This window comes from Vipera berus (assembly GCF_964194415.1).
Source record: "Vipera berus genome assembly, chromosome: Z".
NCBI lineage: Eukaryota > Metazoa > Chordata > Lepidosauria > Squamata > Viperidae > Vipera > Vipera berus.
In genome coordinates, this window is record NC_138205.1 from 107570715 (window position 1) to 107596436 (window position 25722).

Consider the following 25722-nt stretch of genomic DNA (forward strand, 5'->3'; position numbering starts at 1 on the left):
TGTAATTCTTAAGGGACAATATAATAATGTGCATGTGTATCACACCATTAGGAAGTAGGAACCAACATTCCAGTATTTGCCCAAGAGAAGTCTTGGAAAACTGTTGATTTACTTATAAAATTTAAGAAATGCATGAAAATATGATCTAGAACTTATAGACAACTATTCCTTTATAGCAAGTGAATCACCTCTAGTACTCCTAACTGAGAAAGAGTGCTGAATAAGCACATGCAAAGACTTTTTCAAGAGCAAAGTACACCTGACATAGGATTAATCCTTGAAGATAATACAAATTTCACTTTAACTGACTGCACAAGTCCAGGAAGGCTAGAAGTGAGGGATGAAGTGTCCAAGCTTTTTTCCTTGGACCCTGGTGACATTCTTAATGATTTTTGGGAATAACTATGGATCTGATTCTGGTGAAAAAAATAGACCTAAAAGGAACATTAATCAGGCACAGTGAGTACCATTCTTGACATTTTAATTACAGCTTGCTTGAATTCATATAGATACAGAAAAAAACTGCCATAGGAATAGAACAAACTATGTAGCTTCATTAAAGTTCTTTACAATGTGCTATGTTCTTCCCTTTGACATATCAGGCCTCGCATGTCATCTGAAGGGGGCAATTTAGTCTTCTACACTGGCTCTTCCAAGAATATTGAGTTCAGAACTGGATCACAGGGCAGAATAAAACTTAATGAAGAAGACCTTGCTGATGTTTTTAGTCAGGTAATGATTTGGATCTGTTCACAATGTTGTTTATTACTATCTAAATCCAATTCTTCAATAACGCTTAGAGGGGATTCAGAAAATCAGATTTAAATACGTTGACACGTGACGATTCATATATACTCCCATCAGTTACATGCTGCTTTTTAAGATAAAGATATTATCTAAAGAAGTTTTTAATCTGGTCCCAGATTAAATAATTTAGTCCTCAAATAGGATAATCCATAGATTTTATTTTTATAATTCATAGATTACTTTTATATATTATATTTTTATAACACATAAAGAATATAGTTAATGAAAGGAGTGCAGTGCATAACCAGGACAATTATGGGAGAGAGTCAGCTGGAACTGCGTGAGGTATTGCCGGGACTCTGCTGAGAGGCCAGGATCGGTGTGCGCTGCTCCAGCTGATCGGCGGCGGCCTTGGGGGTGCCAGGCAGCCGCATGCGGTCTTAGGGCAGAGATTCAGCTGGGGCTGCATGAGGTTTGTCTGGGTTCTGCTGAGAGCCCAGGATCGGCACGTGCAGCTACTGATCAGCAGCGGCTCTAGGATCTTTTGCCTCCTAGGTCACGCCTTCTTCTCCTTCCAGCATTCCTTCTCGGAGCAGCATGCGATTGCCAATAGGTGATTGCAGGGGCTTTGGGGGGGGGGGCTGCAGCTTCTGCAGTTGAAGTGAGGGCATGGGGGACATGTCAGGGTGCTAGTTGGTTATCCCCCCAAAGACCCCCTAACCTTAAAACAGCTCTTGGGTAGCAACGGTTACCCAGCACGAGGGGCTCAGGAGAAAGAGATGCTGGCAATGCTAACTCCCAAGAATGAGGGGCTCAGAGGTAGCTACAAGCAGGGGAGGGAGGAAGGGAGGGGGGCAAAGAAAGGAAATCAAACCTGATTGACAGGCAGCATAGTAACCCTGCCCCTACTCTGCAGAGGGCAGATCTCCATCATCCCAAACCTGGCAGGAGTCTTTCTGCCACACCATTGCAGACAAAGGGGGGCTCCAGTGAGGAGGAAGTGGAGGAAGAGGGTTTTGGGATCCCCCCAAAAAAACAAATGTGCTTTATGGATAACCTCCCATCATGACAGAAACAACTAAAACCTGCTGCACCCACCCAGCAGACGTGGGAAAAATAAAAACCAAACATCCCCTCCCCTGCTGCCAATCCTCAACAGATGCTCATGACAACGAAAATCTCAGGAGGAAGTGCCCGGGCGGGCAGGCAGGTGTCTTGCTCAGCTGTGGCTTGGGGAGGGAAAGGGGGCAGCTTCGCCCCCCACAAACACTGCCCTCTCATGAAAGCAGGATGAAAACTGAAAAACGACAAGGAATTAAGGTTAAAACAGAAGAGTGTCTCGCAGTGGTTTTCTTCCCCACTTCCTTCTAGCAGTTTAAATTTGTAAAGACCACCAAAGAAAAAACTTTGCTTTCTTTCATTTTAATTCAGAAGGGAGAAATGGGAGGATTCGGGGGGAGGGTTTGTTTCAAAGGAAGGGAAAGGGGGGCTTTGGGTCTGTGGGGGGCGTAGCAGGTGAACGGTGATGGCACGCAGCTTCTGGCATGGGGATATGCGATCTTTTTAAAAGAGCAAAACTAGGCAAAAAATAAAAATCCCCCACTCCACCCCCAAGAGCAGGATGCGGATGGGATTTTTTTTCTTGTTCAGAAGAGACACTCTTCTGTTTTAACCTTTTTTCTTTGTCATTTTTTGGAGTTTTCATCCTGCTTTCGCGAGAAGGAAGCGTTTGGAGGGATGAAGTTGTCCCCTTCCCCACTAACTGGGTGTACAGATAGTCATCAATCTACAGATAGTCATCAGCCCAAAATTTATGTTGCTAAGAGAGAAATTTGTTAAATGAGTTTTGTCCCATTTTATGACATTTCTTGCCACATTTGTTAAGTGAATCACTGCAGTTGTTAAATTAGTAACACTGTTCTTAAGTGAATCTGGTTTCCCCATTGACTTTGCTTGTCAGAAGATTGCAAAAGGGGATCATCTGACTGTGGGACCCTATGACCGTCATAAATATGAATCAGTTGCCAAGCATCTGAATGTAAATCACAAGACCATGGGGATGCTGCAATGGTCATAAGTATGAAAAATGGTCATAAGTCACTTTTTTCACTGCCGTTATAACTTCGAACAGTTACTAAGCAAACTGTTGTAAGTCGAAGACTACCTGTATTTTATCACTTTTTTCCTTTTTTTGGTCATCAAGTTTTTGACACTTTGCAAGGCAACTGGTGGTACTCAAATATTGCCATATCCTAAAAGTGGTACAATCTGTGAAAAGGTTGAAAAGCACTGGCCTACACCAATACAATTGATTGCACAAGGCTTTATCATCAGGTGTTCCAGTTATTTCATATGATGTCCTTCAGTGTGGTTTTATTTTGCTTTGTCTAAAAGCATCACTTTTCTCCTTTGCTTATGCTTCATAATATATATATCTATATATATCTATATATATCTATATCTATATCTATATCTATATCTATATCTATATATATGTGTGTGTGTGTGTGTGTGTGTGTGTATATATATACAATATATATATATACAATGTATATATATATATACATGTATATATATACAATATATATATACAATATATATATATACTGATATACAATCAGCCCGGGTTCGAATCTCAGATAAAGGGTATGACTAACTGATGAGAACATAAATAGTTCGAAATGATCATCTTAGCCTCCCAAATTCTTTATTAGCAATTTGAATAATTTGCACAAATAATGAGCTGTCATAAGTTGACTAGTTCCTGTGGATAAGCCCTGAGCCGGGCCAAAAACAGGAATGAAAGAGTTAATTAGCAAGGTCCATTCAAAAAGCCTTGACAAATACTTAAACATACATTTGCCTTGCCTTCCAGCTAATATAAGAGAGACAGAACCTGTGGCTCAGGAGGTTAAAACACTCCCTGATATACAATCAGCCCGGGTTCGAATCTCAGATAAAGGGTATGACTAACTGATGAGAACATAAATAGTTCGAAATGATCATCTTAGCCTCCCAAATTCTTTATTAGCAATTTGAATAATTTGCACAAATAATGAGCTGTCATAAGTTGACTAGTTCCTGTGGATAAGCCCTGAGCCGGGCCAAAAACAGGAATGAAAGAGTTAATTAGCAAGGTCCATTCAAAAAGCCTTGACAAATACTTAAACATACATTTGCCTTGCCTTCCAGCTAATATAAGAGAGACAGAACCTGTGGCTCAGGAGGTTAAAACACTCCCTGATATACAATCAGCCCGGGTTCGAATCTCAGATAAAGGGTATGACTAACTGATGAGAACATAAATAGTTCGAAATGATCATCTTAGCCTCCCAAATTCTTTATTAGCAATTTGAATAATTTGCACAAATAATGAGCTGTCATAAGTTGACTAGTTCCTGTGGATAAGCCCTGAGCCGGGCCAAAAACAGGAATGAAAGAGTTAATTAGCAAGGTCCATTCAAAAAGCCTTGACAAATACTTAAACATATATATATATATATATATATATATATATATTTCATAAGAGCTGGCTCCAGATTCTCAAGGTCCTTTGACATGTGACAACCAATAAGTGTCCAGACTACAGATTTGATCTTCTGTGATGCAGCTTTTATGCATTTATTTGCCTTGATTTTTGTTATTTTGGCAGGCAGCTACAATCATTTTGGCTTTGCAAAACCAATCAGAGGCTCATGAAAATTCTATAGTATGAGGAATAGAGCTCCTCATAATTTTTAAGCAAAATCCAGTGATTGAAACTTAACATAGAAAGATCAAATAAGGTTCTATAGTTTCTTTATTTTTCCAGTAACTGGAAAAGCTATGTTATCCGACATTTGCCATGCTCAAAAATGCAATGCCTAAGTATAGGATTTCCTGACCTGAATGGCAACTCAGAAATGCCTCTATATAGAAATATAGTATATACATTTCCTAGTTTAGAAGAGATGCAGCTATGTTAGAAAAGTCCCTACAGTGGGTAAAACTGGAAAGCCCAAACATTCCTCCTCTTCCTCCTTCTCTCTACCCCCCACCCTCAACTGCCTGGATTAGTCACTGCAGCTTTCTTGGCAAAATTTCTCATAAGTGGTTTGCCATGGCCTCCTTCCAAGGGTCAAGAGAGAGTCACCCAGCTGTCTTTGTGTCTAAGATGTAATTAAAAATCTCGTCTCCTAGTTTTTAGTCAAGTGATTTAAGCATTATACCAATTGAGTCTCTGTCTTTTGTTAGAATCCAGGAACCTGTAGAATCTTCAGGGACTCTGCCCCAAGGGTCAAGTTACTCAAGAGTTTCTCAGGGTATATAACCTCTGTCTTAGCCAACGTTAGTGTTACAATCCTTTCTCTCTTCTGAGTCATACCCAAATATTGTAACATGGGGGGATTTTGCAGTATTCTCATTTGAACAAACATCTTTACTGGGTGGGGTAGAGTGCCATCCCTCCCCCTTCTGATCTACTTCAGTGGAACCATTCTATCTTTCATGCTTTGGGGCAGGGAGCCTTTATATACATATGGTTTAGAGTTCCACAGTCAAGACTGGCAGCATGATGCTTCATCCATTTTTAATACATGAACTGATCATGTGAGTTTTTGTCCCTGGATTGGAAGTTAATAGTATTGGAGCATTGTTTGCAAATACATTCGAAAGAGGACAACTGGCAGAAGCAATCCTTAAAACAGCAAGGCCTATAAAGAGTAAAAATCAGAATTTCTTCCTCTCCCTGGACAGAGTTCTCTTCATTCACTGAGAATTATGTTTTTTGCAATTTTTAAGCATTTGAGAATTGTTTATCCCTTTTATTTATAAATATAGATCCAACGGAACAAAGATGAACTTCTAGAACTAAAAAGACTCACAAGCACACATCACAATGTTTCTAGTGAGATCATCCAGCTTCAATCCCAGGTATTTTTTTTAATATCTCTTATGTATCATTTATATATTATGAATCTAGTATACATATCACTATTTAACTACCAAATTAATTTTTTAATTTGCTGTACTGCAAAATAATTTTATGTCCCGGTTTAGATCCTACACTTCATGCCACACAAATAGCAGTTTATGATATCTCTCAATTTCTTTTTTTAAATTTGCCATTGTTCACCTATAAAGAATAAAATCCATTTTTAACTACTGCAAAAAATGAATTGTTTGAATTAACTGTAAAACGTTGAAAAGAGAATAATTCATTGCTTGTTAATGGATTGATGTCTTAACCATTGGACAACTGGATGGTGCTTGGGGCCAGTACTACTTTAACTACTACACCTCAAGTAATTGAGGAAGTAGAGTCTGAAGGGTTAGGGTTAGGGTTAAAGGACTGCAATGGATTAAAAGGACTGCGTAGACTATCATGGATTTCTAGACAGGCTTCATCTTTAGTAAAGGAGAATAGTCCATTTAATTATTTTGAAATATCAACATCTATAATTAATGCAATAAAAGAAATCTGTCTTGAATATATGTATTTTTTAACCGTGGAAAAAAATCTCAATGTAGATTCTGCTGAAACAGTATCCTAAGTCAGTTATAATAAATTTTACCTGAAATCTGCAAATATTCATGAAAGTTGCCAAAATGTAACATAGAAAATTTGCATATATTTAAAAAGAGTGTGCTATGAGACTTTGTAGGTTCTTTAAAATTAGGAAATTGGATAGAACAGAGTAATATATGATAGTGACAACAAATAGATTTATGCTAATCTAGATACCATTCTTTTTCTGCTTCAGATTGTGAATATTGAAGGCAGACTTCATAATCTTGAGCTGGTGAGTAACATGATGTACACCTTTTATGTACTTTAAGATTAATTAATTGCCAGAAGTAATAACGCTAAAAGAATGGCTTTATTTTTGCTTTATATTTTGTTCCAGACCTTCCTAAAAAAACACTGTAGTAGCAACCCTTGCCAGAATTCTGGAACCTGCATAAACCTACTAAATGCTTTCTTTTGTCTTTGTCCCAACAGTTGGCAGGTAAGATTCTTAGCATCTTCCATAACTTGCAATGTATAAAATGCAATTTGCTCCAGCACTGTCATTTACACAACAGCCAATCCAGTGGAATCAATCTAACCGATAAAAGAAAATCAGAAAGTAGTTTATATGCCCACGCAACAGAATAACATGGTGCAGGAAATAAATTAGCAATTGCCATAGATATTGAGAGGATTACAAATTGGAGCCATTGTATACTACACAATCTGTTTATCCACCTTATGTGATGGTTCCGAAAGATGAAACTCTTCAAAAGAACTTTGAAGCATTGTTTACCTTCAAGAATCTTTTATTCAAGTATTGGCACTACATAGTTGAAACCAGAAATCTCCTCCCCTGGATACAAAGTAACAAAGTGCAATTCCCTCCTCCAATAAACAGTCATAAATCACATTCCCCAATTAGCTTGAAGTACGGGCTTTCTCCCCAGCCCTCCAGCCTGCCAAAACACTATCAGCTCTGGGCCCAATGTCCTTGGGTTCCCAGATTAAGTTATTATTCTTATGACTAGCTAGATTCTCATCTCTATTCCTCCTCCCAGCAGCAACTAATTCTAAAAGCAATAGAGAAAATGGCTGCATTTCCATCTGTTGTCAAAGCAAGAACATTCAATGTTAACAGTGTTGACATCCTAGGCAGTGGAGATAGAACTTCTGTTATCGAAGTTATAAAATTCAGTTGCTCTTCTAGCCAGTTTGTGCATTCAATGTCTTTGATCCCAGGAATAATTTGTCTTGGTCCAGACCAGTTGCATATACTGTAACTTAGACTGCATAATTCTTTCTTCAGATTTTTATGCTGAGGTCTTCTTGGCCACCTACTCTTTTGGGATCTTTCTCCTGGAGATGCCAAAGTGGGATTTTTAGCATGCAAGTTTGTATTCTGCTATTGAGTTCCATAACCTTCCCTCACATTTAATACCTGGCAGCTGAAAGTCTGATTGTTTTGAAAAGTGCTGTATACCAAGGGTGGTTAGAAGGGAACTACTTAGTGTTGGAGGCCTTAGGCATTTAATATGCTCATGCTAGCCTGCCCAAGAATTTTCAGTTGCTTACATTTGTGCTATGATTCTTAACTGAAAAATATACAAGACGGAGTGGTTTAGAGAAAAATGTGGAGGGGGGAGCAGATTTAATGGATCTCCTCAGCTACAAAATTACAATTTAATTCATGTAGACAAACCTTTTGTTTTTTTTAAATTAAATAGGAATAGATGCTGGTCATCTAATATTACAGCAACAGCTTAACTACCACACAAATGGCCCTATATGTATAGTATAATATTTTTTTCAGTAGAATATACATTTCTTTGTATAGTTTTTGAGGGCTTACTCTACCTGAGCTGATTCTCAAATTTTAAGCTTTTATTACAGTGTTCCTAAATGAAAGTACATTGCACTTAAATGAACAAGGAAGGTGCAGCCACAAAACCAAGTTTTGTTTAGTGTTTATAAAGGAAACATTACAGTGAGAAAGTTGGATACTCTATACCAATCTTTTCTTATCTTGACAGCTTTACAGTGTTTGGACCTCAACTCTGAGAATTCTTGGAGATGAAATTCACACATCTTAAATTTGCCAAGATTGAGAAACACTGCTCTGTACCTTTTGAAATTTTATATCATGTATCAGCTTGATCCACATATTTTAATCCTTAATTTATTTGGAAAATAAACCATCCTTCTCTTTTCAGGGACCAGATTGTTCTGTTGATGTTAATGAATGCCAGATTTATGAGGGAACATCCTTAGGATGCCAGAATGGAGCAACATGTGTAAATAAGCCGGGGAATTACAGGTAATTCTAATGATCTTATGGGCAGTCTTTTGTATAGCACTTTTAAGTGCCACTTCTATATGAGAGAACATCCATCCAAGTCAAGTGAATAGCTGGACAGAAGGATACCAAATAGCTAGATGCCTTTCTAGGCCCTTCATAGTAGGACAGCTTCATGTTGCAAATCCCAAACTATGTAATTTTATCTTTTCACCATACAGGTAGTTCTTGATTTATGACAGTAATTGAACTCACAATTTTAGATGCAGGTTCTGACAGTCATACCTGTCACATGTGATTTTAAAATCTTTTTTTGCAGGACTCAGTAAGCAAACACAATGGTTGTCAAGCAAACACCATAGTCATTAAGCAAACCCATTGTTTACCATGGGGCATTTTTTGCTGGAAACCAGAAAAAAAATGTAGTAAATCATGGTCATAGAGTACTAGCTGTAATTTTTTTGCTTTATAAACTCACTACACTTTTCAAGAAATCTAAGTATGTATCCTTGTCCTTCATTACACACAACATTGACACATATTAAAAGAGAGGCCTAGTCAAATACTGACAAGATGCACAGGCCTGGTGTCAGCATATGACATTCTCTAATATCAACATGCTGGGACAATTCATCATCATTGACCACTACCTATATACTCCCTTTACGGATATTTTAAGATCAGATTCCAGAAACTTAGTCCTGTTCATATTTTCCCCAGTACCCATAACAGATCTCTGAGCAGCATCAAGAGGCAATTTTCACCATTATAATTTCCTACCATATTGCAGAATCAATACCATGAAATACATCAGCAACCTGGAAAAACTATTTTTCTTACATTTCCCAGAATAACTTAGAAGTGAATCCCTAAGCACTATCTGGAGAATAGATTTTGGCGTGCTTTATCTATTGTGAGAAACAAAAAATACAGCAAGGCTCAGTAGCTTAGCCCTTTTGGAAATGCTGTCATTACCTTCAGGTTATCTATGCCATGATTCAATTTAGTTCTCCTAAAATATCAACATACAGTATACTTAGAGACTTTTTTGTTATTCAGATGTTTTTAATAGTTTCAATTTTAAAATTAAGATCCCTTACAATAAGAAAACTACAGGACAATGTCATACCGACTAAACTGTTTGATCCAATCAGTCTCCATTTAAAGTCTTCTAGTGAGGGATAACTTACTGAATAAAATAATATATGAATAATAAAAGTGTGTGTGAGTATGTGTGTGTGTGTGTGTGAGAGAGAGAGAGAGAGAGAGAGAGAGAGTAGATTATCCTATCAGTTCATCAACATCACTATCTTTTACTGCTTTAGAGTAAAGTCAGTTCTCAGCTATGTCCTTGTACTGTTGACAGTACTTAAATTGTTAAAAGCCACAAGTGAGCAAGGCCCCACTTTTTTTCTCGTAATTATTTTTCTCTAATTCTTTTCTCTTTCTTCTATCCCTTGTTTTTCTTTCCTCCGCCCCTTAACCCAGGAAGATCTTGTTTGCTAAATCAGTTATTAAAAGCCTAAACTGACCTTTTTCAAAGGCTTTTGAAATTGGGTGAAGAATAGCCTGAAAGGTTTGTTCACAAGTTCCTCTCTCTGTTTAGATAACTGTCAAACCCCAAGCAGCTGTGCAAGATCAAGGAAGCAAGACTTCACTAAGTTATCTTTAATCCTCCATTAGGGTAAATACTGAATCTTGGAAGCTATTCTAGGATTTTTCCATTTTCATTCATAGTAAGGTGAAGATTCTTAATGAAACGCTTCTTTCCAGCCTTCCTATAGGTTAAGTTGCTGTTTATGAGATATCAGCTGATCAACTGTCTCTTGATTATTCCTGCTCTCTTCCATTTGTTTCACAGCATTCACACAATTTCTTATAAATTGGTTCAGTGATTCAAACTATTCTTACTATCAAAGTGAGTTTACTAGTATTCAGCTACAGCCAATTTCTTATAATTTTAATCAAGTTAAATCCAGCTTCTACCTCCTTTCTAGCTCTTTTCTGCAAGACCATCCTTCATTGATGAAGAGACTGTTGAATCTCAGTCTTTTCATCCATAATAATATTAATTTATGATTGTGTCTAATGCTTATTTCTGAATGAAGAACCAGCCTTGTTATTCTTTTCTCAACCTGTTCCAGTTCATCTTCATATTTTTAAAAACCCTAAACATGATTCAGTACTACAGATAAGCTACCACTCATGAGAAAATTATGGTCTAACAGTAATAGTTCCATACAGCTACTCCTTGAGATATGGAGTGTCTCAATGGAACCTGTCCATTATGGTTGCATGTCATGTTAATTGCTAGGTGAAACATCTCACCTAATTAGACCCCCCCAATCCCTGCTCTTCCCATTGTTGGAAAATGTTTGTTGTTAAGCAGAGTATTAGCTCTTTTGCCTGGGAGATATGTCATTGGAGGTCTAATATGGGTCCAGGACCACCTGACCTGGCCCACCCAAAGCTTCTCCATTTCTGAGATGCCCCTTGTTCCATTTCCCGCACCTTGGCTTTCCAACAAGCCTTTTCCCATTCCCACTGAGTCCTGCCAGGTCTTAGACCTGATTCACACCCCATCAAGCCAAACACTGTTCTCCTCATGTATCTTCTGAAGAACTCTGAGGCTTTCCAGGGCATTGGAATAACTTCCTTCTTTGTGCAGCCATATGGCACAATTCCAAAAGCAGTTGCCATTTGGTTCTACAAAATGGCAGCCATCTTTGAGTCACTGCTTTGCAGCCCATTCTGTTGGCTTATCAAGGTCTGCTGCATTCAGAAGTTTCTGCAGCACTGTGTAGACCTCTCTAAGGCAGCAAAATGAAGCACATTTGGATCACCATTGTGCATGCACACTTGACCAATAAAGAATTCTATTCTATATGATTTCTAGATTGATGGCAGATTTCACCTTCTCCCTCTTGCTCTCTCCTCTCCACCTATCCATCTTTCTAGTGATGGTATTGATGTATTAGTGTTGTTGTGTTCTTTTGATATTGTTTATTTTGTTATTGTTACTTTTGATATTCTATTATTTTACTTTCGTTTATGTTAATTTCATTTTTCTTTCTTTTTATTATTATACGTTGCTTAGAATAGCCCAGTGGTGGGATAGGTGGCAAATAAATTTAACAAATATTAATAAATTTAACACATATTTTGTTCTCATATAAGCATTCATATGAATATTCAAATGATTATAAAATCATGTGAATTTGTAATCAGCCAATATAACAAATCAATTCATCATTGGAAAATCAATGAGATAAATGCAGGCTGTTTTGTACATCAGGACTGATCAAATTATTTCCATTCAGTTTCACATATATTACCTCATCAGTCCATTCCATTCTGTTACTATATCAACCTGAATTTCAAATTCATTCTTCTGCAGTTAGCATTCTACTTTTTTAAAAAAAATATGTAAAATTTTGTTTTTAAGCTAATAGCTATATTACAATATTTGAAAACATGAAAACTGAAAGTAACTGTTTTTTGATTATTTAAAAGTGATAGGTAGACAAAGCTAAGATACTCTACCATATCTATTTGCAATACTGCATCCAGTTTTGGTCACCACAATGTAAAAAAAGATATTGAGACTCTAGAAAGAGTACAGAGAAGAACAACGAAGATGATTGGGGGACTGGAGGCTAAAACATATAGGGAATGGTTGCTGGAATTGGGTATGTCTAGTTTAATGAAGAGAAGGATGAGGGGTGACATGATAGCAGTGTCCCAATATCTCAGGGGCTGCCACAAAGAGAAGGGAGTCAAGCTATTCTCCAAAGCTTCTGAAGACAGGACAAGAAGCAACGGATGGAAACTGATCAAGGAGAGAAGCAACCTAGAACTAAGGAGAAACTTCTTGACAGTTAGAACAGTTAACCAGTGCCCCCAGAAGCTGTGAATGCTCCAACACTGGAAGTTTTTAAGAAGAGACTGGACAGCCATTTGTCTGAAATGGCATAGGGTTTCCTGCCTAAGCAAGGGGTTGGTCTAGATGACCTCCAAGTTCCCTTCCAGCTTCTTCTTCTTCTTCTTCTTCTTCTTCTTCTTCTTCTTCTTCTTCTTCTTCTTCTTCTTCTTCTTCTTCTTCTTCATCATCATCATCGCACAGTCAGTGAGATGTTCAGACTGGATTTGGAATTTTTGTCTACCTATCGAGTCCTTACCAAGGACCTGGAATAGGCAGATGTGGATGTTTGATGGTATTACAGATATCGTCACAGAATGGAAGCAGTTCCTATTATTATTATTATTATTATTATTATTATTATTATTATTATTATTATTATTATTATTATTATTATTATTATTATATTATTATTATTATTATTATTATTATTATTATTATTATTATTATTATTATTATTATTATTATTATTATTATTATTTCAGTCATATGAAAGAGACCACATTCTAGATAGGAAAACTTCATTGTTTCTATCAAATAAGAAATATCTCAAAGAATATGTTTTATTTCAAGGTATAAAAATGAAGAACGGAAAAAAATATCGTCATTCATTTCATTTCATTTCATTTCATACTAGTTTTGCAAGATCAAATCTGGTTAGTCACCGTAACCAAAGATTTACTGTTATGAGTTTCAGCCTCAGGTCCAAAACTGGAGTCCTAGAGTCCATCTTCAGGAAACTAGTTTTTGCTAAGGATTTGCTTTCAAAACCCTTGATCTGAATAGTTTGAAAGCAGGACTTGCAGACCTCAACTTATTGAAATTCATTTAGTGACTGAACTTACACAGCACTGGGAAAAGTGGCTTATGTCAATTTTTCAGACTTTGTGATTGTTACAGCATCCCCACAGTTATAGGATCGAACTTTGAATATTTAGCAACTGGTGTGTATTTATGGTGGTTGCGGTGTCATGTGATCACATTTTGAGACCTTCTGACAAGCAGAGTCAATGGGGAAGCCAGATTCACTTAATAACCATTGTACTAATTTAACAACTGCAGTGATTCACTTAGCAATTGTGGTAAGAAAGGCCATAAAATGGGGCAAAATTCACTTTTTGGCAATGGAAATTGTAGTTTGTAAATCAAGGACTACCTGTATATTAATTTGTGATAAAAAAATAGGTGAATGATAAAAATAATTTATTCCATTTCAGAGAAGTTCCGCTTAAGCAGAATTTGAAGTTCTGCAATCTGCTTGTGCAAGGCATTCGTTGTAATTGGATAACTTTATGTTATTATATCTGCATTAGACTGAATGGTAGGAGACTGGAAATTAGAAAATGCTTATTTATAGAGGGTGATAAAGGCATATTTATCAGGAAATAAGATCATTGTCTGAAACAAGCAGTCTGTTAAAGAAAAACTATTTATTTGATTACACAGAAGAGTAGTCAAGCATGCAGGCTTTTGAAACCTGGGTTAATCAGTTGCACTTTACCAGAAGCAATGTGCTCAGTAACCCAGGTTAACTTGCATTTAATCTGTCAAGCCAAACAGTTAATGTAACATGGAGCCATCTGAAAACTAGTCCAGCTTTTAGCTACTGCTGAAACAGAGGCTATAGAATGCACAATTTCACTCAATTCTGCCAAAATTTAAACATCAGAGACTAAAAAGTATTAAGGAAGTTTAATGTTATTTATTAATATATTTACTACCAACATTTGTATATTTTGTACTTACTGTTGCTTCAAAATTTTCTTATATAGCCCAATACACCAGAAATCTGATTGATTAATATTTTTTATCAGCTGATCAATATCAGAGTTATACTCTGCTATTGTTACAAGCTAGAAGTAACTTGGTGGATTTGAATGAAATCAGATTGATTTGTAGTTTTTAAAATGTCCTTTATTTACTTCCTTGGTCCTATTATTCCATGTAATATATGATTCCTAATGTAGAGAAAATCCTATTTGCCCTACAGGGGGTTACAGGCAGTTCTCTGGCACATTTTATTCTGGTACACAGTTGCCAATCGTATACATTCTGTGCTCTGGGCAAGAACTGGATGCTCTTCCTCTGGCTTTATGTAGTTAGTTTTATAAATGTGGTTTCAAAAGGTTGTATGCATTAATATATAATATACAGGTAATCCTCACTTGTTCAACAACAATTCAAAGTTACAATGGTGTTAAAAAAGGAGATTTATGACCAGTCCTTGAAGTTGCACCTGTCACAGCATCTCCATGATCATGAGTCAGGCATTTGGTAACCAATGTATTTCTACAAAAGTTGCAATATCTCTGTGATGGAAGGTAGTGGGCTGCGTTCCAAAGAGTAGTTCCCAGAGAATGTGCTTGATATAGGAAATAGGCTGCTTCAGTTTAGCAAGAATGTGTTTATATGTGTGGAACAATAAAGAAACCTGCTTTTGAGATTTGCCATGTGTCTTTCTTGGGTTTGGGGGCCTGACAGTCCCAAAGCTACATTGCCATTTGTAAACGTTACAGTCAGCTTCTGACAGCAAAGTCAATGAGGAAGGCAACAGGAAATTGCAAATCATGGTCATGTGACATCATGCTTAATGACATGATGATTTGCTTAATGACCACAGCCAAAACCGATGAACTGACATAGGCCAGGAATGGTCATGTGATGTTTCACTATATAAATGCATCTTTCAGTAATAGAGTTACTGGTCCCAATTGGTTGGGATGTGAGAATATAAAAATGATGAATATGCCTGAATCAAAATCTTACATTGGACACATGAAAGGAATATCTATATTAAGTCATTATTTTTTTCCAAAGTTGCATTTGTACACCAGAAACATACGGACAGTACTGCACATCAAAATATGATGATTGTCAAGGAAGATCCTCTCTTCTTTGTGGACATGGGGTTTGTGTGGATGGAAACAGAGAACAGCTCCATCAGGTAAGCAAGAGAAGCCTTATATCAAGAGTAGATATCTGCCAGGGATACTTTATTTGGGATTTGTGCAATATATGAAGAGTTGTACTTACCGTAATTGCCCAAATAGCTTTTTCCAAAACTTGAGATATACAATAATAAAGTTTGGCTGAATATAATTAGAACTGTAGCTTACCCTAGTCACAATTTCCTTAATGTAGGTCCCATTTCTTTCAATTGTCTTTTCAGTTCTACTGAAGATTCCATTATCTGTGGAACTTAATCAAAATTAACTTTAGCTAGCCTGGGAATAATAAAATTTGATTTACATTTATTTGGTTAAACATTTAGCAATATTTTCTTAGAATACTGTGGTTAGAATCCTGTATCAACCGAAGAAAAAGTGGAAGTGGAAGAAGGAATCTTTAATGAAGGAGGTCTCCATAGGCAGAAGGTATCTCTGTCTGATTGTGGAGGATCCCCTCAGCAGGAGGATGGATATGCATTACCACGCTTCTCCTTATTCCAAAATTCTCCTGATTTTCTTAATAGCATTTGGAGAAAGTTATGCAGACAGCTGAAGGAAAGAGGGGACAGGAAATTTTGCTTTCTGAATTTGTCTTCTGTGTAATATAGGCTATTATTCCCCAGTTCTCAGTATATTTTAGCAATATTTTATATGCATATTTTCTTATTAATTCAACATTTCCCATATTTTAATTGCTACAAAATGAAAATCATTCATACTTTGTTTAAAAGATATATCTCCAAAATACTTTGAGCTCTTTACTAGCAATATCTTACTTGTCCTTGTAATACTATGCTTGCCATTTTGCAACAGAGGTGATTTCAAAGGGTATTACCATATTATTTGCTGTGTAGTAGAATCTAGATTTTGTCTTCATTTATGTACTGATGTTTAAATCAGGAAGCCATTTTACAGTCTACAAGCTGTGAATGAGCAATTTTTGTTTATCTGCTTTTTCAGATTATAATTACAAAGTTTTTCAAAAATAAATCAACTTATGTTCAGATTGGTGTGTTTCTTTGTGCAAGTTGAGGTGTGTGTGTTGTTCTACCTCTATTTAGGTTCATTTCATGATTACCCATAATTTTCTACCTTTTTCAGAGAAAATTATAGGTTTTCTTTTTCTAACATGCTAACAATACTTTTCACTGTAAGTATGCATTAAGTCTTAATTGTTAGAAGAAGGAACAGAAAAACCTGGGGAAATAAGATAAACTGAAATTGCATCAAGAATTTTGACATGTCAGTTTCCTGAAGTCTGGCTTGGTACTAGTAATAGTGCAAATAGAAGCAACTCCTTTAGGAACATTCACATTTATTTTCATGTTTACCTAATTTTAACCTTGCAGCCAAATTATACTTGCATCTGTGATGATGGCTGGATGTCACCTCCAGGGAGCCTTGCTTGCAGTGCTGACATTGATGAATGCAGCCTTCCGAACCCACCCTGTTCAGTGAATCCTCCTGTACGGTGTGTCAACATGCCAGGCTTCTATTTCTGCGATCCTTGTCCAGCAGGTGAGCAATAGTTCTTAAATGTCCTCTCATTTGTTTCTCATGGGGATTAGCATTGGCATTACAAGGAGTTTCATAGTGCCACCATCTTGGCCTTTCTTCCTGAGATGTTGTTTTCAAACTTTATTTTGCTTTGTTTGGGGTATTCCTTTAAAAATAGTAGCTCTCCATATGAGAACTGGAGTGATCTTGTCTTTGGGGAAGAAAAACTCCTGTTTGGCCATATTCCAACATAACCCTAATCTAGCATTTTTTACAATGAGATTTGACAGCTGGGAAGAAAATGGTCATTGCTGCCAAGATACTAATGAATTTGAAACAGGTAATGAAACTGAGTAACTAATTAACATCATTTTGTATGGGGGTGCAAATTTCATTTCTTTTTGTAGAATTTTCTTCCATAACAGCTGAAGGGGTACATATTACTGTATTTTAATCCATAGTTGAAGGTTACCAAATTATTTGCATGCTCTGTTTATGGAACAATTCATCAAGCTATGTTCCAATAGATATCACCATGCTGTTCCTTGTTAATGCATCTTGTGTTAGTGTAGCAACTGGTATTTTGGCAGGGTCACAAGGATGTCTTTAATCAATGAAGTAAAGTGCTGTATTTAATACAGTTAAAGTCATAAGATCTGATTCTGCTGACCACATTTCCTCCTGATTTATATTCTATTTATATACTACTGCAAATTAATTTAAATGGCTTCTACTGATGTCAGGGGAATCTGAGCCTCTTCCTAGAATGTAGAAATGTGTGCAACAGTTTGCTTTTGGCAAAGATATAGCTTCCCTCAACACTGTGGTCTAAAAGAAGTATTTATGTTCATTTCACCATAACATGCCATCACTGCTTAATAAGTTTATTGTTTTCTTTCACCCAGGCTATGAAGGTGATGGGAAAGTATGCACATTGATTAACATATGCTCAGTCAACAATGGGGGTTGCCATCCACTTGCTGTATGTAACAACATATCAGGTAATATTGAAAACAATGGCACTAGTTTTGTATAAAAGCTATAACTAGGCAGCAAAATTTTCCATTTCCTTATCTAAAATAGTGTTTCTCAACTTGAGGAATTTGAAGAAGTGTAGACTTCCAACTCCCCAAATTTCCCCCAATATTCTGGCTGGAAAAATCAGGAGTATAACCCACATATCCTAAAGATGGTTGAGATTGGAAAAAATAGATCTTCAAGACAAGATGGTAACCAATTTCCATTCTGTATACAGAAGCTGGCAGTTATATCTTAATTTCTAGAGTACTGAACTGGTTCATCTGATTAAGCTTAGAGTGCACAGGACAGGCCACATAATTGGCATAACTGTATCCTTCAGGTAGGCCAGCCCTCAGCCCAATGAGATGAGAGCCAATCCTCAAGGCTGATCTTGGAGGAGCACTCAATTAAAAGGGGAGATTATGAAATTGAACTGGAATCCTGAGAATCCTGCTTCAAATCCCTATTTAGCCAAAAGGCATATTAGGCGATTTGTTACCTTTTGTTGCTGTGAAGGCTTGGGAGGGTAAAATAGGAAGGAAGAAAACCATGCTTGTGCCCTTTAAGCTCTTTGGGCAGCAGATGGGACTTATATGTGGCAAATAAAATACAAATCAACACAGTAATAATATTGTTCAATATCTCTCATATAGCCATGGTGGCATGATGGTTAGAATAAAAGATTGCAGGCTGATTCTGCCCTCTGTCAGGAGTTTGATCCTGATTGGCTGAAGATTGACTCAGCTTTCCATCCTTCCGAGGTTGGTAAAATGAGGACCCAGATTGTTGGGGGCAATAGGCTGACTTTGTAAACTGCTTAGAGCAGCGGTCCCCAACCTTTGCAACTTGGCAGACTGGCTGGGGAAGAGGGGGAAATTGGGCCGCACAGGTGGCAGGCTGGCAAACGTGCATGTGCATGCACACAGCCTTTGTGTGAGTGGCGGGTTGGCGTACACATGCGCGAGTGCCCTCCAGCCCCCTGCTCATGCAAATTGAGCTACGTGTGCGCTCTGGCCAATCACTTGCATGGCCCAATTCCAAATAGGCCATGGCCCAGTAGTGGGCTGCAGCTCAGGGTTTGGGAACCCCTGGCTTAGAGAGTGCTTTAAGGTACTGTGAAGCAATATATAAGTGCTATTGCTATTGCTTTCATAATGCTTCACATTAGCTAATGTGGCTACTGACTCAGGCTGGCCAGACATCTTCCTCCTTGGCATTTCCTACTACTTTCTTCTCTGATCATAGCTCTGGCCTCTTCATTCTCTGGCATGGATGCCCCTGTAACATCTGGCTAGGCTCAGATAATGAAAAATTGTGATGTTATTAAAGTAGCAGTGCAGAAAATAAGGATGCCAAAAGCAAATTCCGATGATTGTTTTGACTTCCTGCCTTTTTTATTTGTAGACCCTGTACCTAATTGTGTTTGCCCAGATGGATACACTGGAAATGGTTATGGTTCAGATGGATGTTATGCCTTGAGCACCATATGCCAAACACATAATCCTTGTGTAAATGGACAGTGTCTTGTATGTGTTTTTAAAACAGTGTTTTTTTTACTTCACATAAAGTATTAAATATTCAGCTCTGATGTTAAACTTTGATTATATCGACTTGTACTTTCTCAGACCATATCTCTTATCAATAGATATCCAAAATGTTATTGATCAATGTATTATTGTTATATAAATTATACTATAACATTATTATGCTAATAATATATTACAATGCATTATTATATTAACTACAGTTTATTCCTTAGTATCTTCCCGATTATATGTTGTCTGGATTCATATATTGCATTAAGCCAGGAGTAAGCCAAACTCAGTTGTTTACACTAGCAAAGGTATTAAGGCTTGGTGTCTTCCAACAAACCTTTAAAAATGACAGAGCATCCCCGCCCAGCTATAAGTCAGAAAAAAGCCAGGATTCTGGATTTAAACACCATCCATGGTTAAATAACTGACGATACACATACACACACACACACACACACACACACACACACACACACACACACACTGATAGAGAGAGAGAGAGAGAGAAACAAAGGCCCAACTGATGTATTGCTAGCCTTCTTCCCCACTGCCATCAAACATACAAACATACTCCCTTCAAATATGCAAAATACCTTATTAGTTAGTGTTATATGCAGATTTGTTTGATTGATGTGACTCCATGTAAGACCACATAAGATTTCAGATATCTAATTGTTCTTAAAAAGATTGGCTGGTTGCTTAGCTGTCTGAAGATTCAGGACTGTGCATGTTAAAAAAAACCCTAAGTAGACTGAATTTAGCTCACGATAGGATAACATGAATAGATTTATTGCTGGGAAATTATTCATACTTACAGTACTACATTTCTTTTTTCTTTGGGTTAATATTTACAGGATACAGTCTCTGGCTATAACTGTGAGTGTGATCCTGGTTGGATTGGTATCAACTGTACAGAAAAGATTGGTGAGTGTTCCAGAAATCCCAGAGGAAGCTGCACTATTAGAGTAAATGGCTTCTCTTGTGAATGTAAGATAGTTGGACTGGGTTGCAATGTCATATATCCCAGCAAAGTAAATGAATAATTCATTGTAATGCAATGTAATGCCAAAAGCAGAATGTGGAAGTCCTGTTTGTTGAAGAGAGTGTTGTTGGTTCAACAAACCATTCCAAGGTTGGTATCTCCTAGATAGGTGTTTCTTAATCTTGGCACCTTTAAAATGGGTGTACTTCAATTGTACTGTGTGGGGAAGTTTGAGAAACACAGCTTTAGATAATTAGTCTCTTGTTAATGTGACTCATTGAACAAAAATCTAGAAAAAAGTTAATCTGAAACTAAATACATGCCACAGAATATAGATTGGATAGTTATGCTAACAGAATGGCACTAAGATTTTCATGAGAGGAATTGCTGCAACTAACCCTGTTAACCCATCCTGTGAGAGCTATAATTCATAGATCCCAAGCCATAGTGGACAAGGAATCTTGAGATTTGTATTTCCAGAAAAATTGTTAATAGGTTTGCATAGACTAACTCTTCATTTTTCCCCGCTCACTTGCAGCTTGTGGAGGATCTCTTAATGGCTCCTCGGGGTCATTCAGTTACCCTAACAATTCAGGATATGTGCAATATGATCAACAGGTCAATTGTAACTGGGTTGTCAGGACCAGATATAATAAGGTAAAGGTAAAAGGTAAAGGTTCCCCCGCACATGCATGCTAGTCGTTTCCGACTCTAGGGGCCGGTGCTCATCTCCGTTTCAAAGCCGAAGAGCCAGCGCTTGTCTGAGGACGTCTCCGTGGTCATGTGGCCGGCATGACTAGACGCCAAAGGCGCACGGAACGCTGTTACCTTCCCACTGCAGTGGTCCCTATTTTTCTACTTGCATTTTTACCTGCTTTCGAACTGCTAGGTTGGCAGAAGCTGGGACGAGTAACAGGCGCTCACTCTGCTACACGGCACTCGGGATTCGACCCGCCAAACTGCCGACCTTCTGATCGACAAGCTCAGCGTCCTAACCCACTGAGCCAGTAAAGAGTGTTAAACCTGGAAACAATAAGACAATAACAACATTGGAGGAAAGATTTTATATATAATTGTTATGTATAACAATTATTATACTTTTGTTATAGATTCACAAATTTTCTATTAAAAATTGTTGGCTGAATGTTGGTTCACTTCTGTACCAAACAAAAAATTCATTTGCTGACTTAGGCAAGTTGTATAATAATGCCTACTTACCACACAGACATCATGTACTGAGTGGAGCCTCAACATTGCAAGCTTGCATTAATGGAAAATATGACTTTTGCCATGAAAAATCATACTAATATTCCTGCTCCCAGAATAACTGCTCAATAATACTACACTAAAATCTCAGTTTAGCCTCAAACCCCAAAGGGTTTGTAATGCATTAAACCAAATTTCTGTCCAGATATGTCTCAAGGCTTTTTTTTTATCTCTCAAGACTTTGTTTTATCTGCAGTACAGTAGTCTAGAGCAGGGCTTTTCAACTTTTTCACCCATTGTACCACTTTTAGGATATGGCAATATCCGAGTACCACCAGTCACCTAGCAAGGTGTCAAAAACCTGACCAAAAAAAGGGGGGGGGCGGAAAGTGACTTATAACCATTTTTCACACTTATGACTGTTTCAGCATTCCCAGGGTCACATGATTTACATTCAGATGCTTGGCAACTGATTTATATTTATGATGGTCACAGTGTCCCAGGATCATGTGATCCCCTTTTGCAACTTTCTGACAAGCAAAGTCAATGGGGAAACCGGATTCACTTAACAACCTTTTCAGGGGTGTCAAACTCAATTTCATTTTCCCCCCTCTTTTTTTTAGTTTTTTTTTATTGAAAGGTTTTTCAATACATTTTATCTTTAACAACCCCTCCCCCCCCACCCCCTACCCAACCCTTCCCAACCCTCCCCCCTCCCCTTCCCCCCTCCCCATCCCCGACTTCCCAGAGCTAAATACAAGGTATAAAAGTAAAAACAATCATAAACAACCATATGCTAACAACAATAAGCTGTTAAGTCTATCGCACTCTAGCTCATATAAAATGACTACAAGCAATACTAATATCACATTAAAACTTATGCAAATGCTAAATGAAACTTTTTAGTCCCATATTTATTCTGGATGTAATCAATCCATTTTTTCCACTCCATAATATAACGTTGTTGCGAATGGTCTTTCAAGTACACCGATATCTTTGCCATTTCCGCCAGGTCAGAAACTTTTAAAGTCCATTCTTCTATAGTCGGCAGTTCCTCCTTCTTCCAATATTGACCTACTAAAAGTCTTGCTGCCGTAATTAAATTCAACATCAACTTAGTGTCCACAACAGTAGTATCAGTAATTATGCCCAATAAAAACAATTGCGGACAAAACTTTATCCTTTGCTTAAATATCTTCTGCATATTCCACCAGATTTTAATCCAAAAAGCTTTAACCTTTTTACAGGTCCACCATATATGAAAATACGTTGCGTCTTCGCCACCACATCTCCAACATTTAGGTTGATAGTTCGGATACATACTTGCAAGCTTTTTAGGATCTAAATGCCACCTATAAAACATTTTATAAAAGTTCTCTCTTAAATTTTGAGCTTGCGTAAATTTTACGTTCCTCACCCAGATCTTTCCCCAAGTATCCATTGTGATAACTTCTTGAATATTCTGAGCCCACTTTATCATACAATCTTTAACAAGTTCTGTTTCTGAGTCAATTTCTATCAATGCAAGATATATCCGTTTGATATGTGCTGGACCCTGATTTCTAATTTGCTTCACCAGATTTTCATCAGTCATTGAAAAACCAATTTTCTGATCTTCTTTCCACCTGGCCCGTAATTGCCCATATTGAAACCAGGTTTGAACAATCTTCTCTTCTCGTAGAAAATTATACGGCTTCAAACACCATACGTTCCTCTCCAAACTTAGGATTTCCTTATATGTAGTCACATCATGTTTGAACCCAACATTTATGTTTTCTATTGCGTGTTTCGGTATTGCCCATAAAGGTATCTTGTAATTTAACTTATGTCTATACTTTTTCCAAACTCTCAACAAAGCATGTCTTAAAATATGCACCTTAAACACATTATCTACCTTCTTATCATACAATAAATATGCATGCCAGCCAAATAACAAGTCGTGGCCTTCAAGATTTAATAATCTCCCTTGTGTTAAATTAATCCAGTCACTTATCGCTGACAACGCAGCAGCTTCATAATATAATTTAAAATTGGGCATTTTAAGACCACCTCTTTCACGCGTATCCTGCATAATCTTAAATTTAACTCGTGGCCTTTTCCCTGCCCATACAAATTTATTGATGCCCTTTTGCCATTCCTCCAAATTTGAGTCCTTTTTAAGAATAGGTATCATTTGAAATAAGAATAAAAATTTTGGCAAAACATTCATTTTCACTGCTGCAATTCTTCCCAATAAAGACAATTGTAATTTTTTCCAGCTCTCCAATTCTTTTTGAACTTTTCCCCATAACTTTTCATAATTATTTTTATATAACTTTGCATTTGAGGGTGACAAATACACCCCCAAATATTTAACCCTTTTAACAATCTCAAATCCAGTTAACCTTTCTAAAAGGGCCTTTTGAAACTCAATTTCATTGAGGGCCGCATTAGCATTGTGGTTACTGTGGGGTGGGGTCCTTTTTCCCTCCCTCCTTCTCATTCTCTCTCTCTTCCTTCCTTCCTTCCTTTCCTTCCTTCCTTCTGCAAGGCTGTCAGGGTTCAGCAGAAGCGAAGAAAGATAATTAAATTAATAGGTGCTGGTGTGTGTGTGGAGTTAATCCTATCAGCTTTCTTTTAGTTTGTTCAAGGCTAACGCTTATCACTACATTGTGCTATTAACTGAGCTGGGCAGGGGAGGAAGAAAGAGGAGAGAGAGAGAAATACTCTTCTCTGGTACTTTTATTTTTCGGCTTGACTTTTCTAAGAGAAGGGAAATGGATGTTTCTTTTGGAGCAGCCTTTCGTATTTGTAATAGTTGGTTTCTGGGGCTAGGCTTTCTGAATCTTTTCCTATTGTTGCTGCCTGTTTAATATTTTCCAAAGATGTTACTTTTTCAGGGGTAGGTTGATGCTGACTTCTAATTATTGATGGAATCAATAATCCATCACAGACATGGAGCAAGTTTCAAACTGACTCTAGAATTCAGAGATCTTAAACCAGGGATGGGGAACCTTGGCTCTTTTGTGACTTGTGGACTTCAACTCCCAGAATTCCTGAGCCATCATGTCTCAGCTTGGAAACCTCTCCCTTTCCCCTTAGCATGGCTGGCTCAGGAATTCGGTGAGTTGAAGTCCACAAGTCATAAAAGAGCCAAGGTTTCCTTCCCCTGTCTTAAACTGCTGCTCCGTGGGAATTGCATCCCATGTGGGAAGCCAAGCGAGGGATTTACTTTGGAAATGGGTGTTTGTAAGTCTAACCAAACAGGCCACAGCTGACAGCTGCTCTTTGCTAAACTTCTCCCCCCACAAAAGAAAGCAACATTGCAAAAAAGAGAAACCAGTGAAGGAGCCAAACTTTTTCCTTCAACCTTCTTCAGAGGAAAGAGGAATGTGGTATCCGCCAGGCATTTTTTGTCCAAATTGGGCACCCAAAGCAAAGGGAAAAAATGCTGCGGAGTTTTGAAAAACTACCAAGGCTGCTGCACCCTGTGCAGTCCAGCCTCATCCTGCACAACAACCGCAACACCCGGCCACTTACTTGTCCAAAATGAAGTATAGGTCAAAGCCCCCATAGCAGGCAGCAACCCCCTCCTCTCACTGCCCCCCTCACCTGTCACAGGGGACCATCAGGGAGGCCAGAAAGAGCCATTGCAAGCCCTGGGGAAGAGGTCTCTGTGCTGCATGAGCCATTCCTGAATCCAGGCAGCCCAAGGGGTGAAGGTCCCGGGGCTCTGCTCCTCCCAAGCTCCTTCAACGGATGCCCAGGTGGCAGCAGCTTCTCAAGGGGATCAAATCCTCAACATTCAAAAAGGAGGGGAAAAGGCTGTCCAGAGGTTTTGGGTTATTGTGTGTGGTTTCAGATTTCCCTTCTGCTCTGCTTTCCCTCCAGTCCATTTTCAGGGCGCTTCTGCCTTGTGCATCCAGTGCAGCGCAGCCGAGCCTGCCACTGTCGGCCAGGTGATTGGCAACTTCCGGTTCCCGTTGCTTTGCTTTGCCCCAGATTTGAGGAACGTGGAAGCCTCATTCCCCCTCCAGCCCCCTTCCCCATGAATGAGAGAGCTGGAATCCGGCACTGATCCTGGTGCTTCTGCTGAGCCCCAAAG

The 25722-nt window shown here is 38.0% G+C and overlaps 1 protein-coding gene across 1 annotated transcript in view; it reads left to right on the forward strand.

Annotated features, from left to right (window-relative positions):
• Window positions 1-340: 340 nt before the first annotated feature.
• The window catches only part of CUBN (cubilin), a gene marked incomplete at its 5' end in the record, with an annotated part of 199548 nt that continues 174166 nt past the window's right edge, over window positions 341-25722 (forward strand). The window contains 13 exon segments of the mRNA XM_081346267.1: window positions 341-459; window positions 603-732; window positions 5566-5658; window positions 6489-6527; window positions 6633-6734; window positions 8449-8552; window positions 15268-15394; window positions 16748-16916; window positions 17801-17896; window positions 19320-19441; window positions 20305-20436; window positions 20442-20481; window positions 20971-21102. Coding sequence (XP_081202393.1) covers window positions 341-459; window positions 603-732; window positions 5566-5658; window positions 6489-6527; window positions 6633-6734; window positions 8449-8552; window positions 15268-15394; window positions 16748-16916; window positions 17801-17896; window positions 19320-19441; window positions 20305-20436; window positions 20442-20481; window positions 20971-21102 — 1405 coding nt within the window.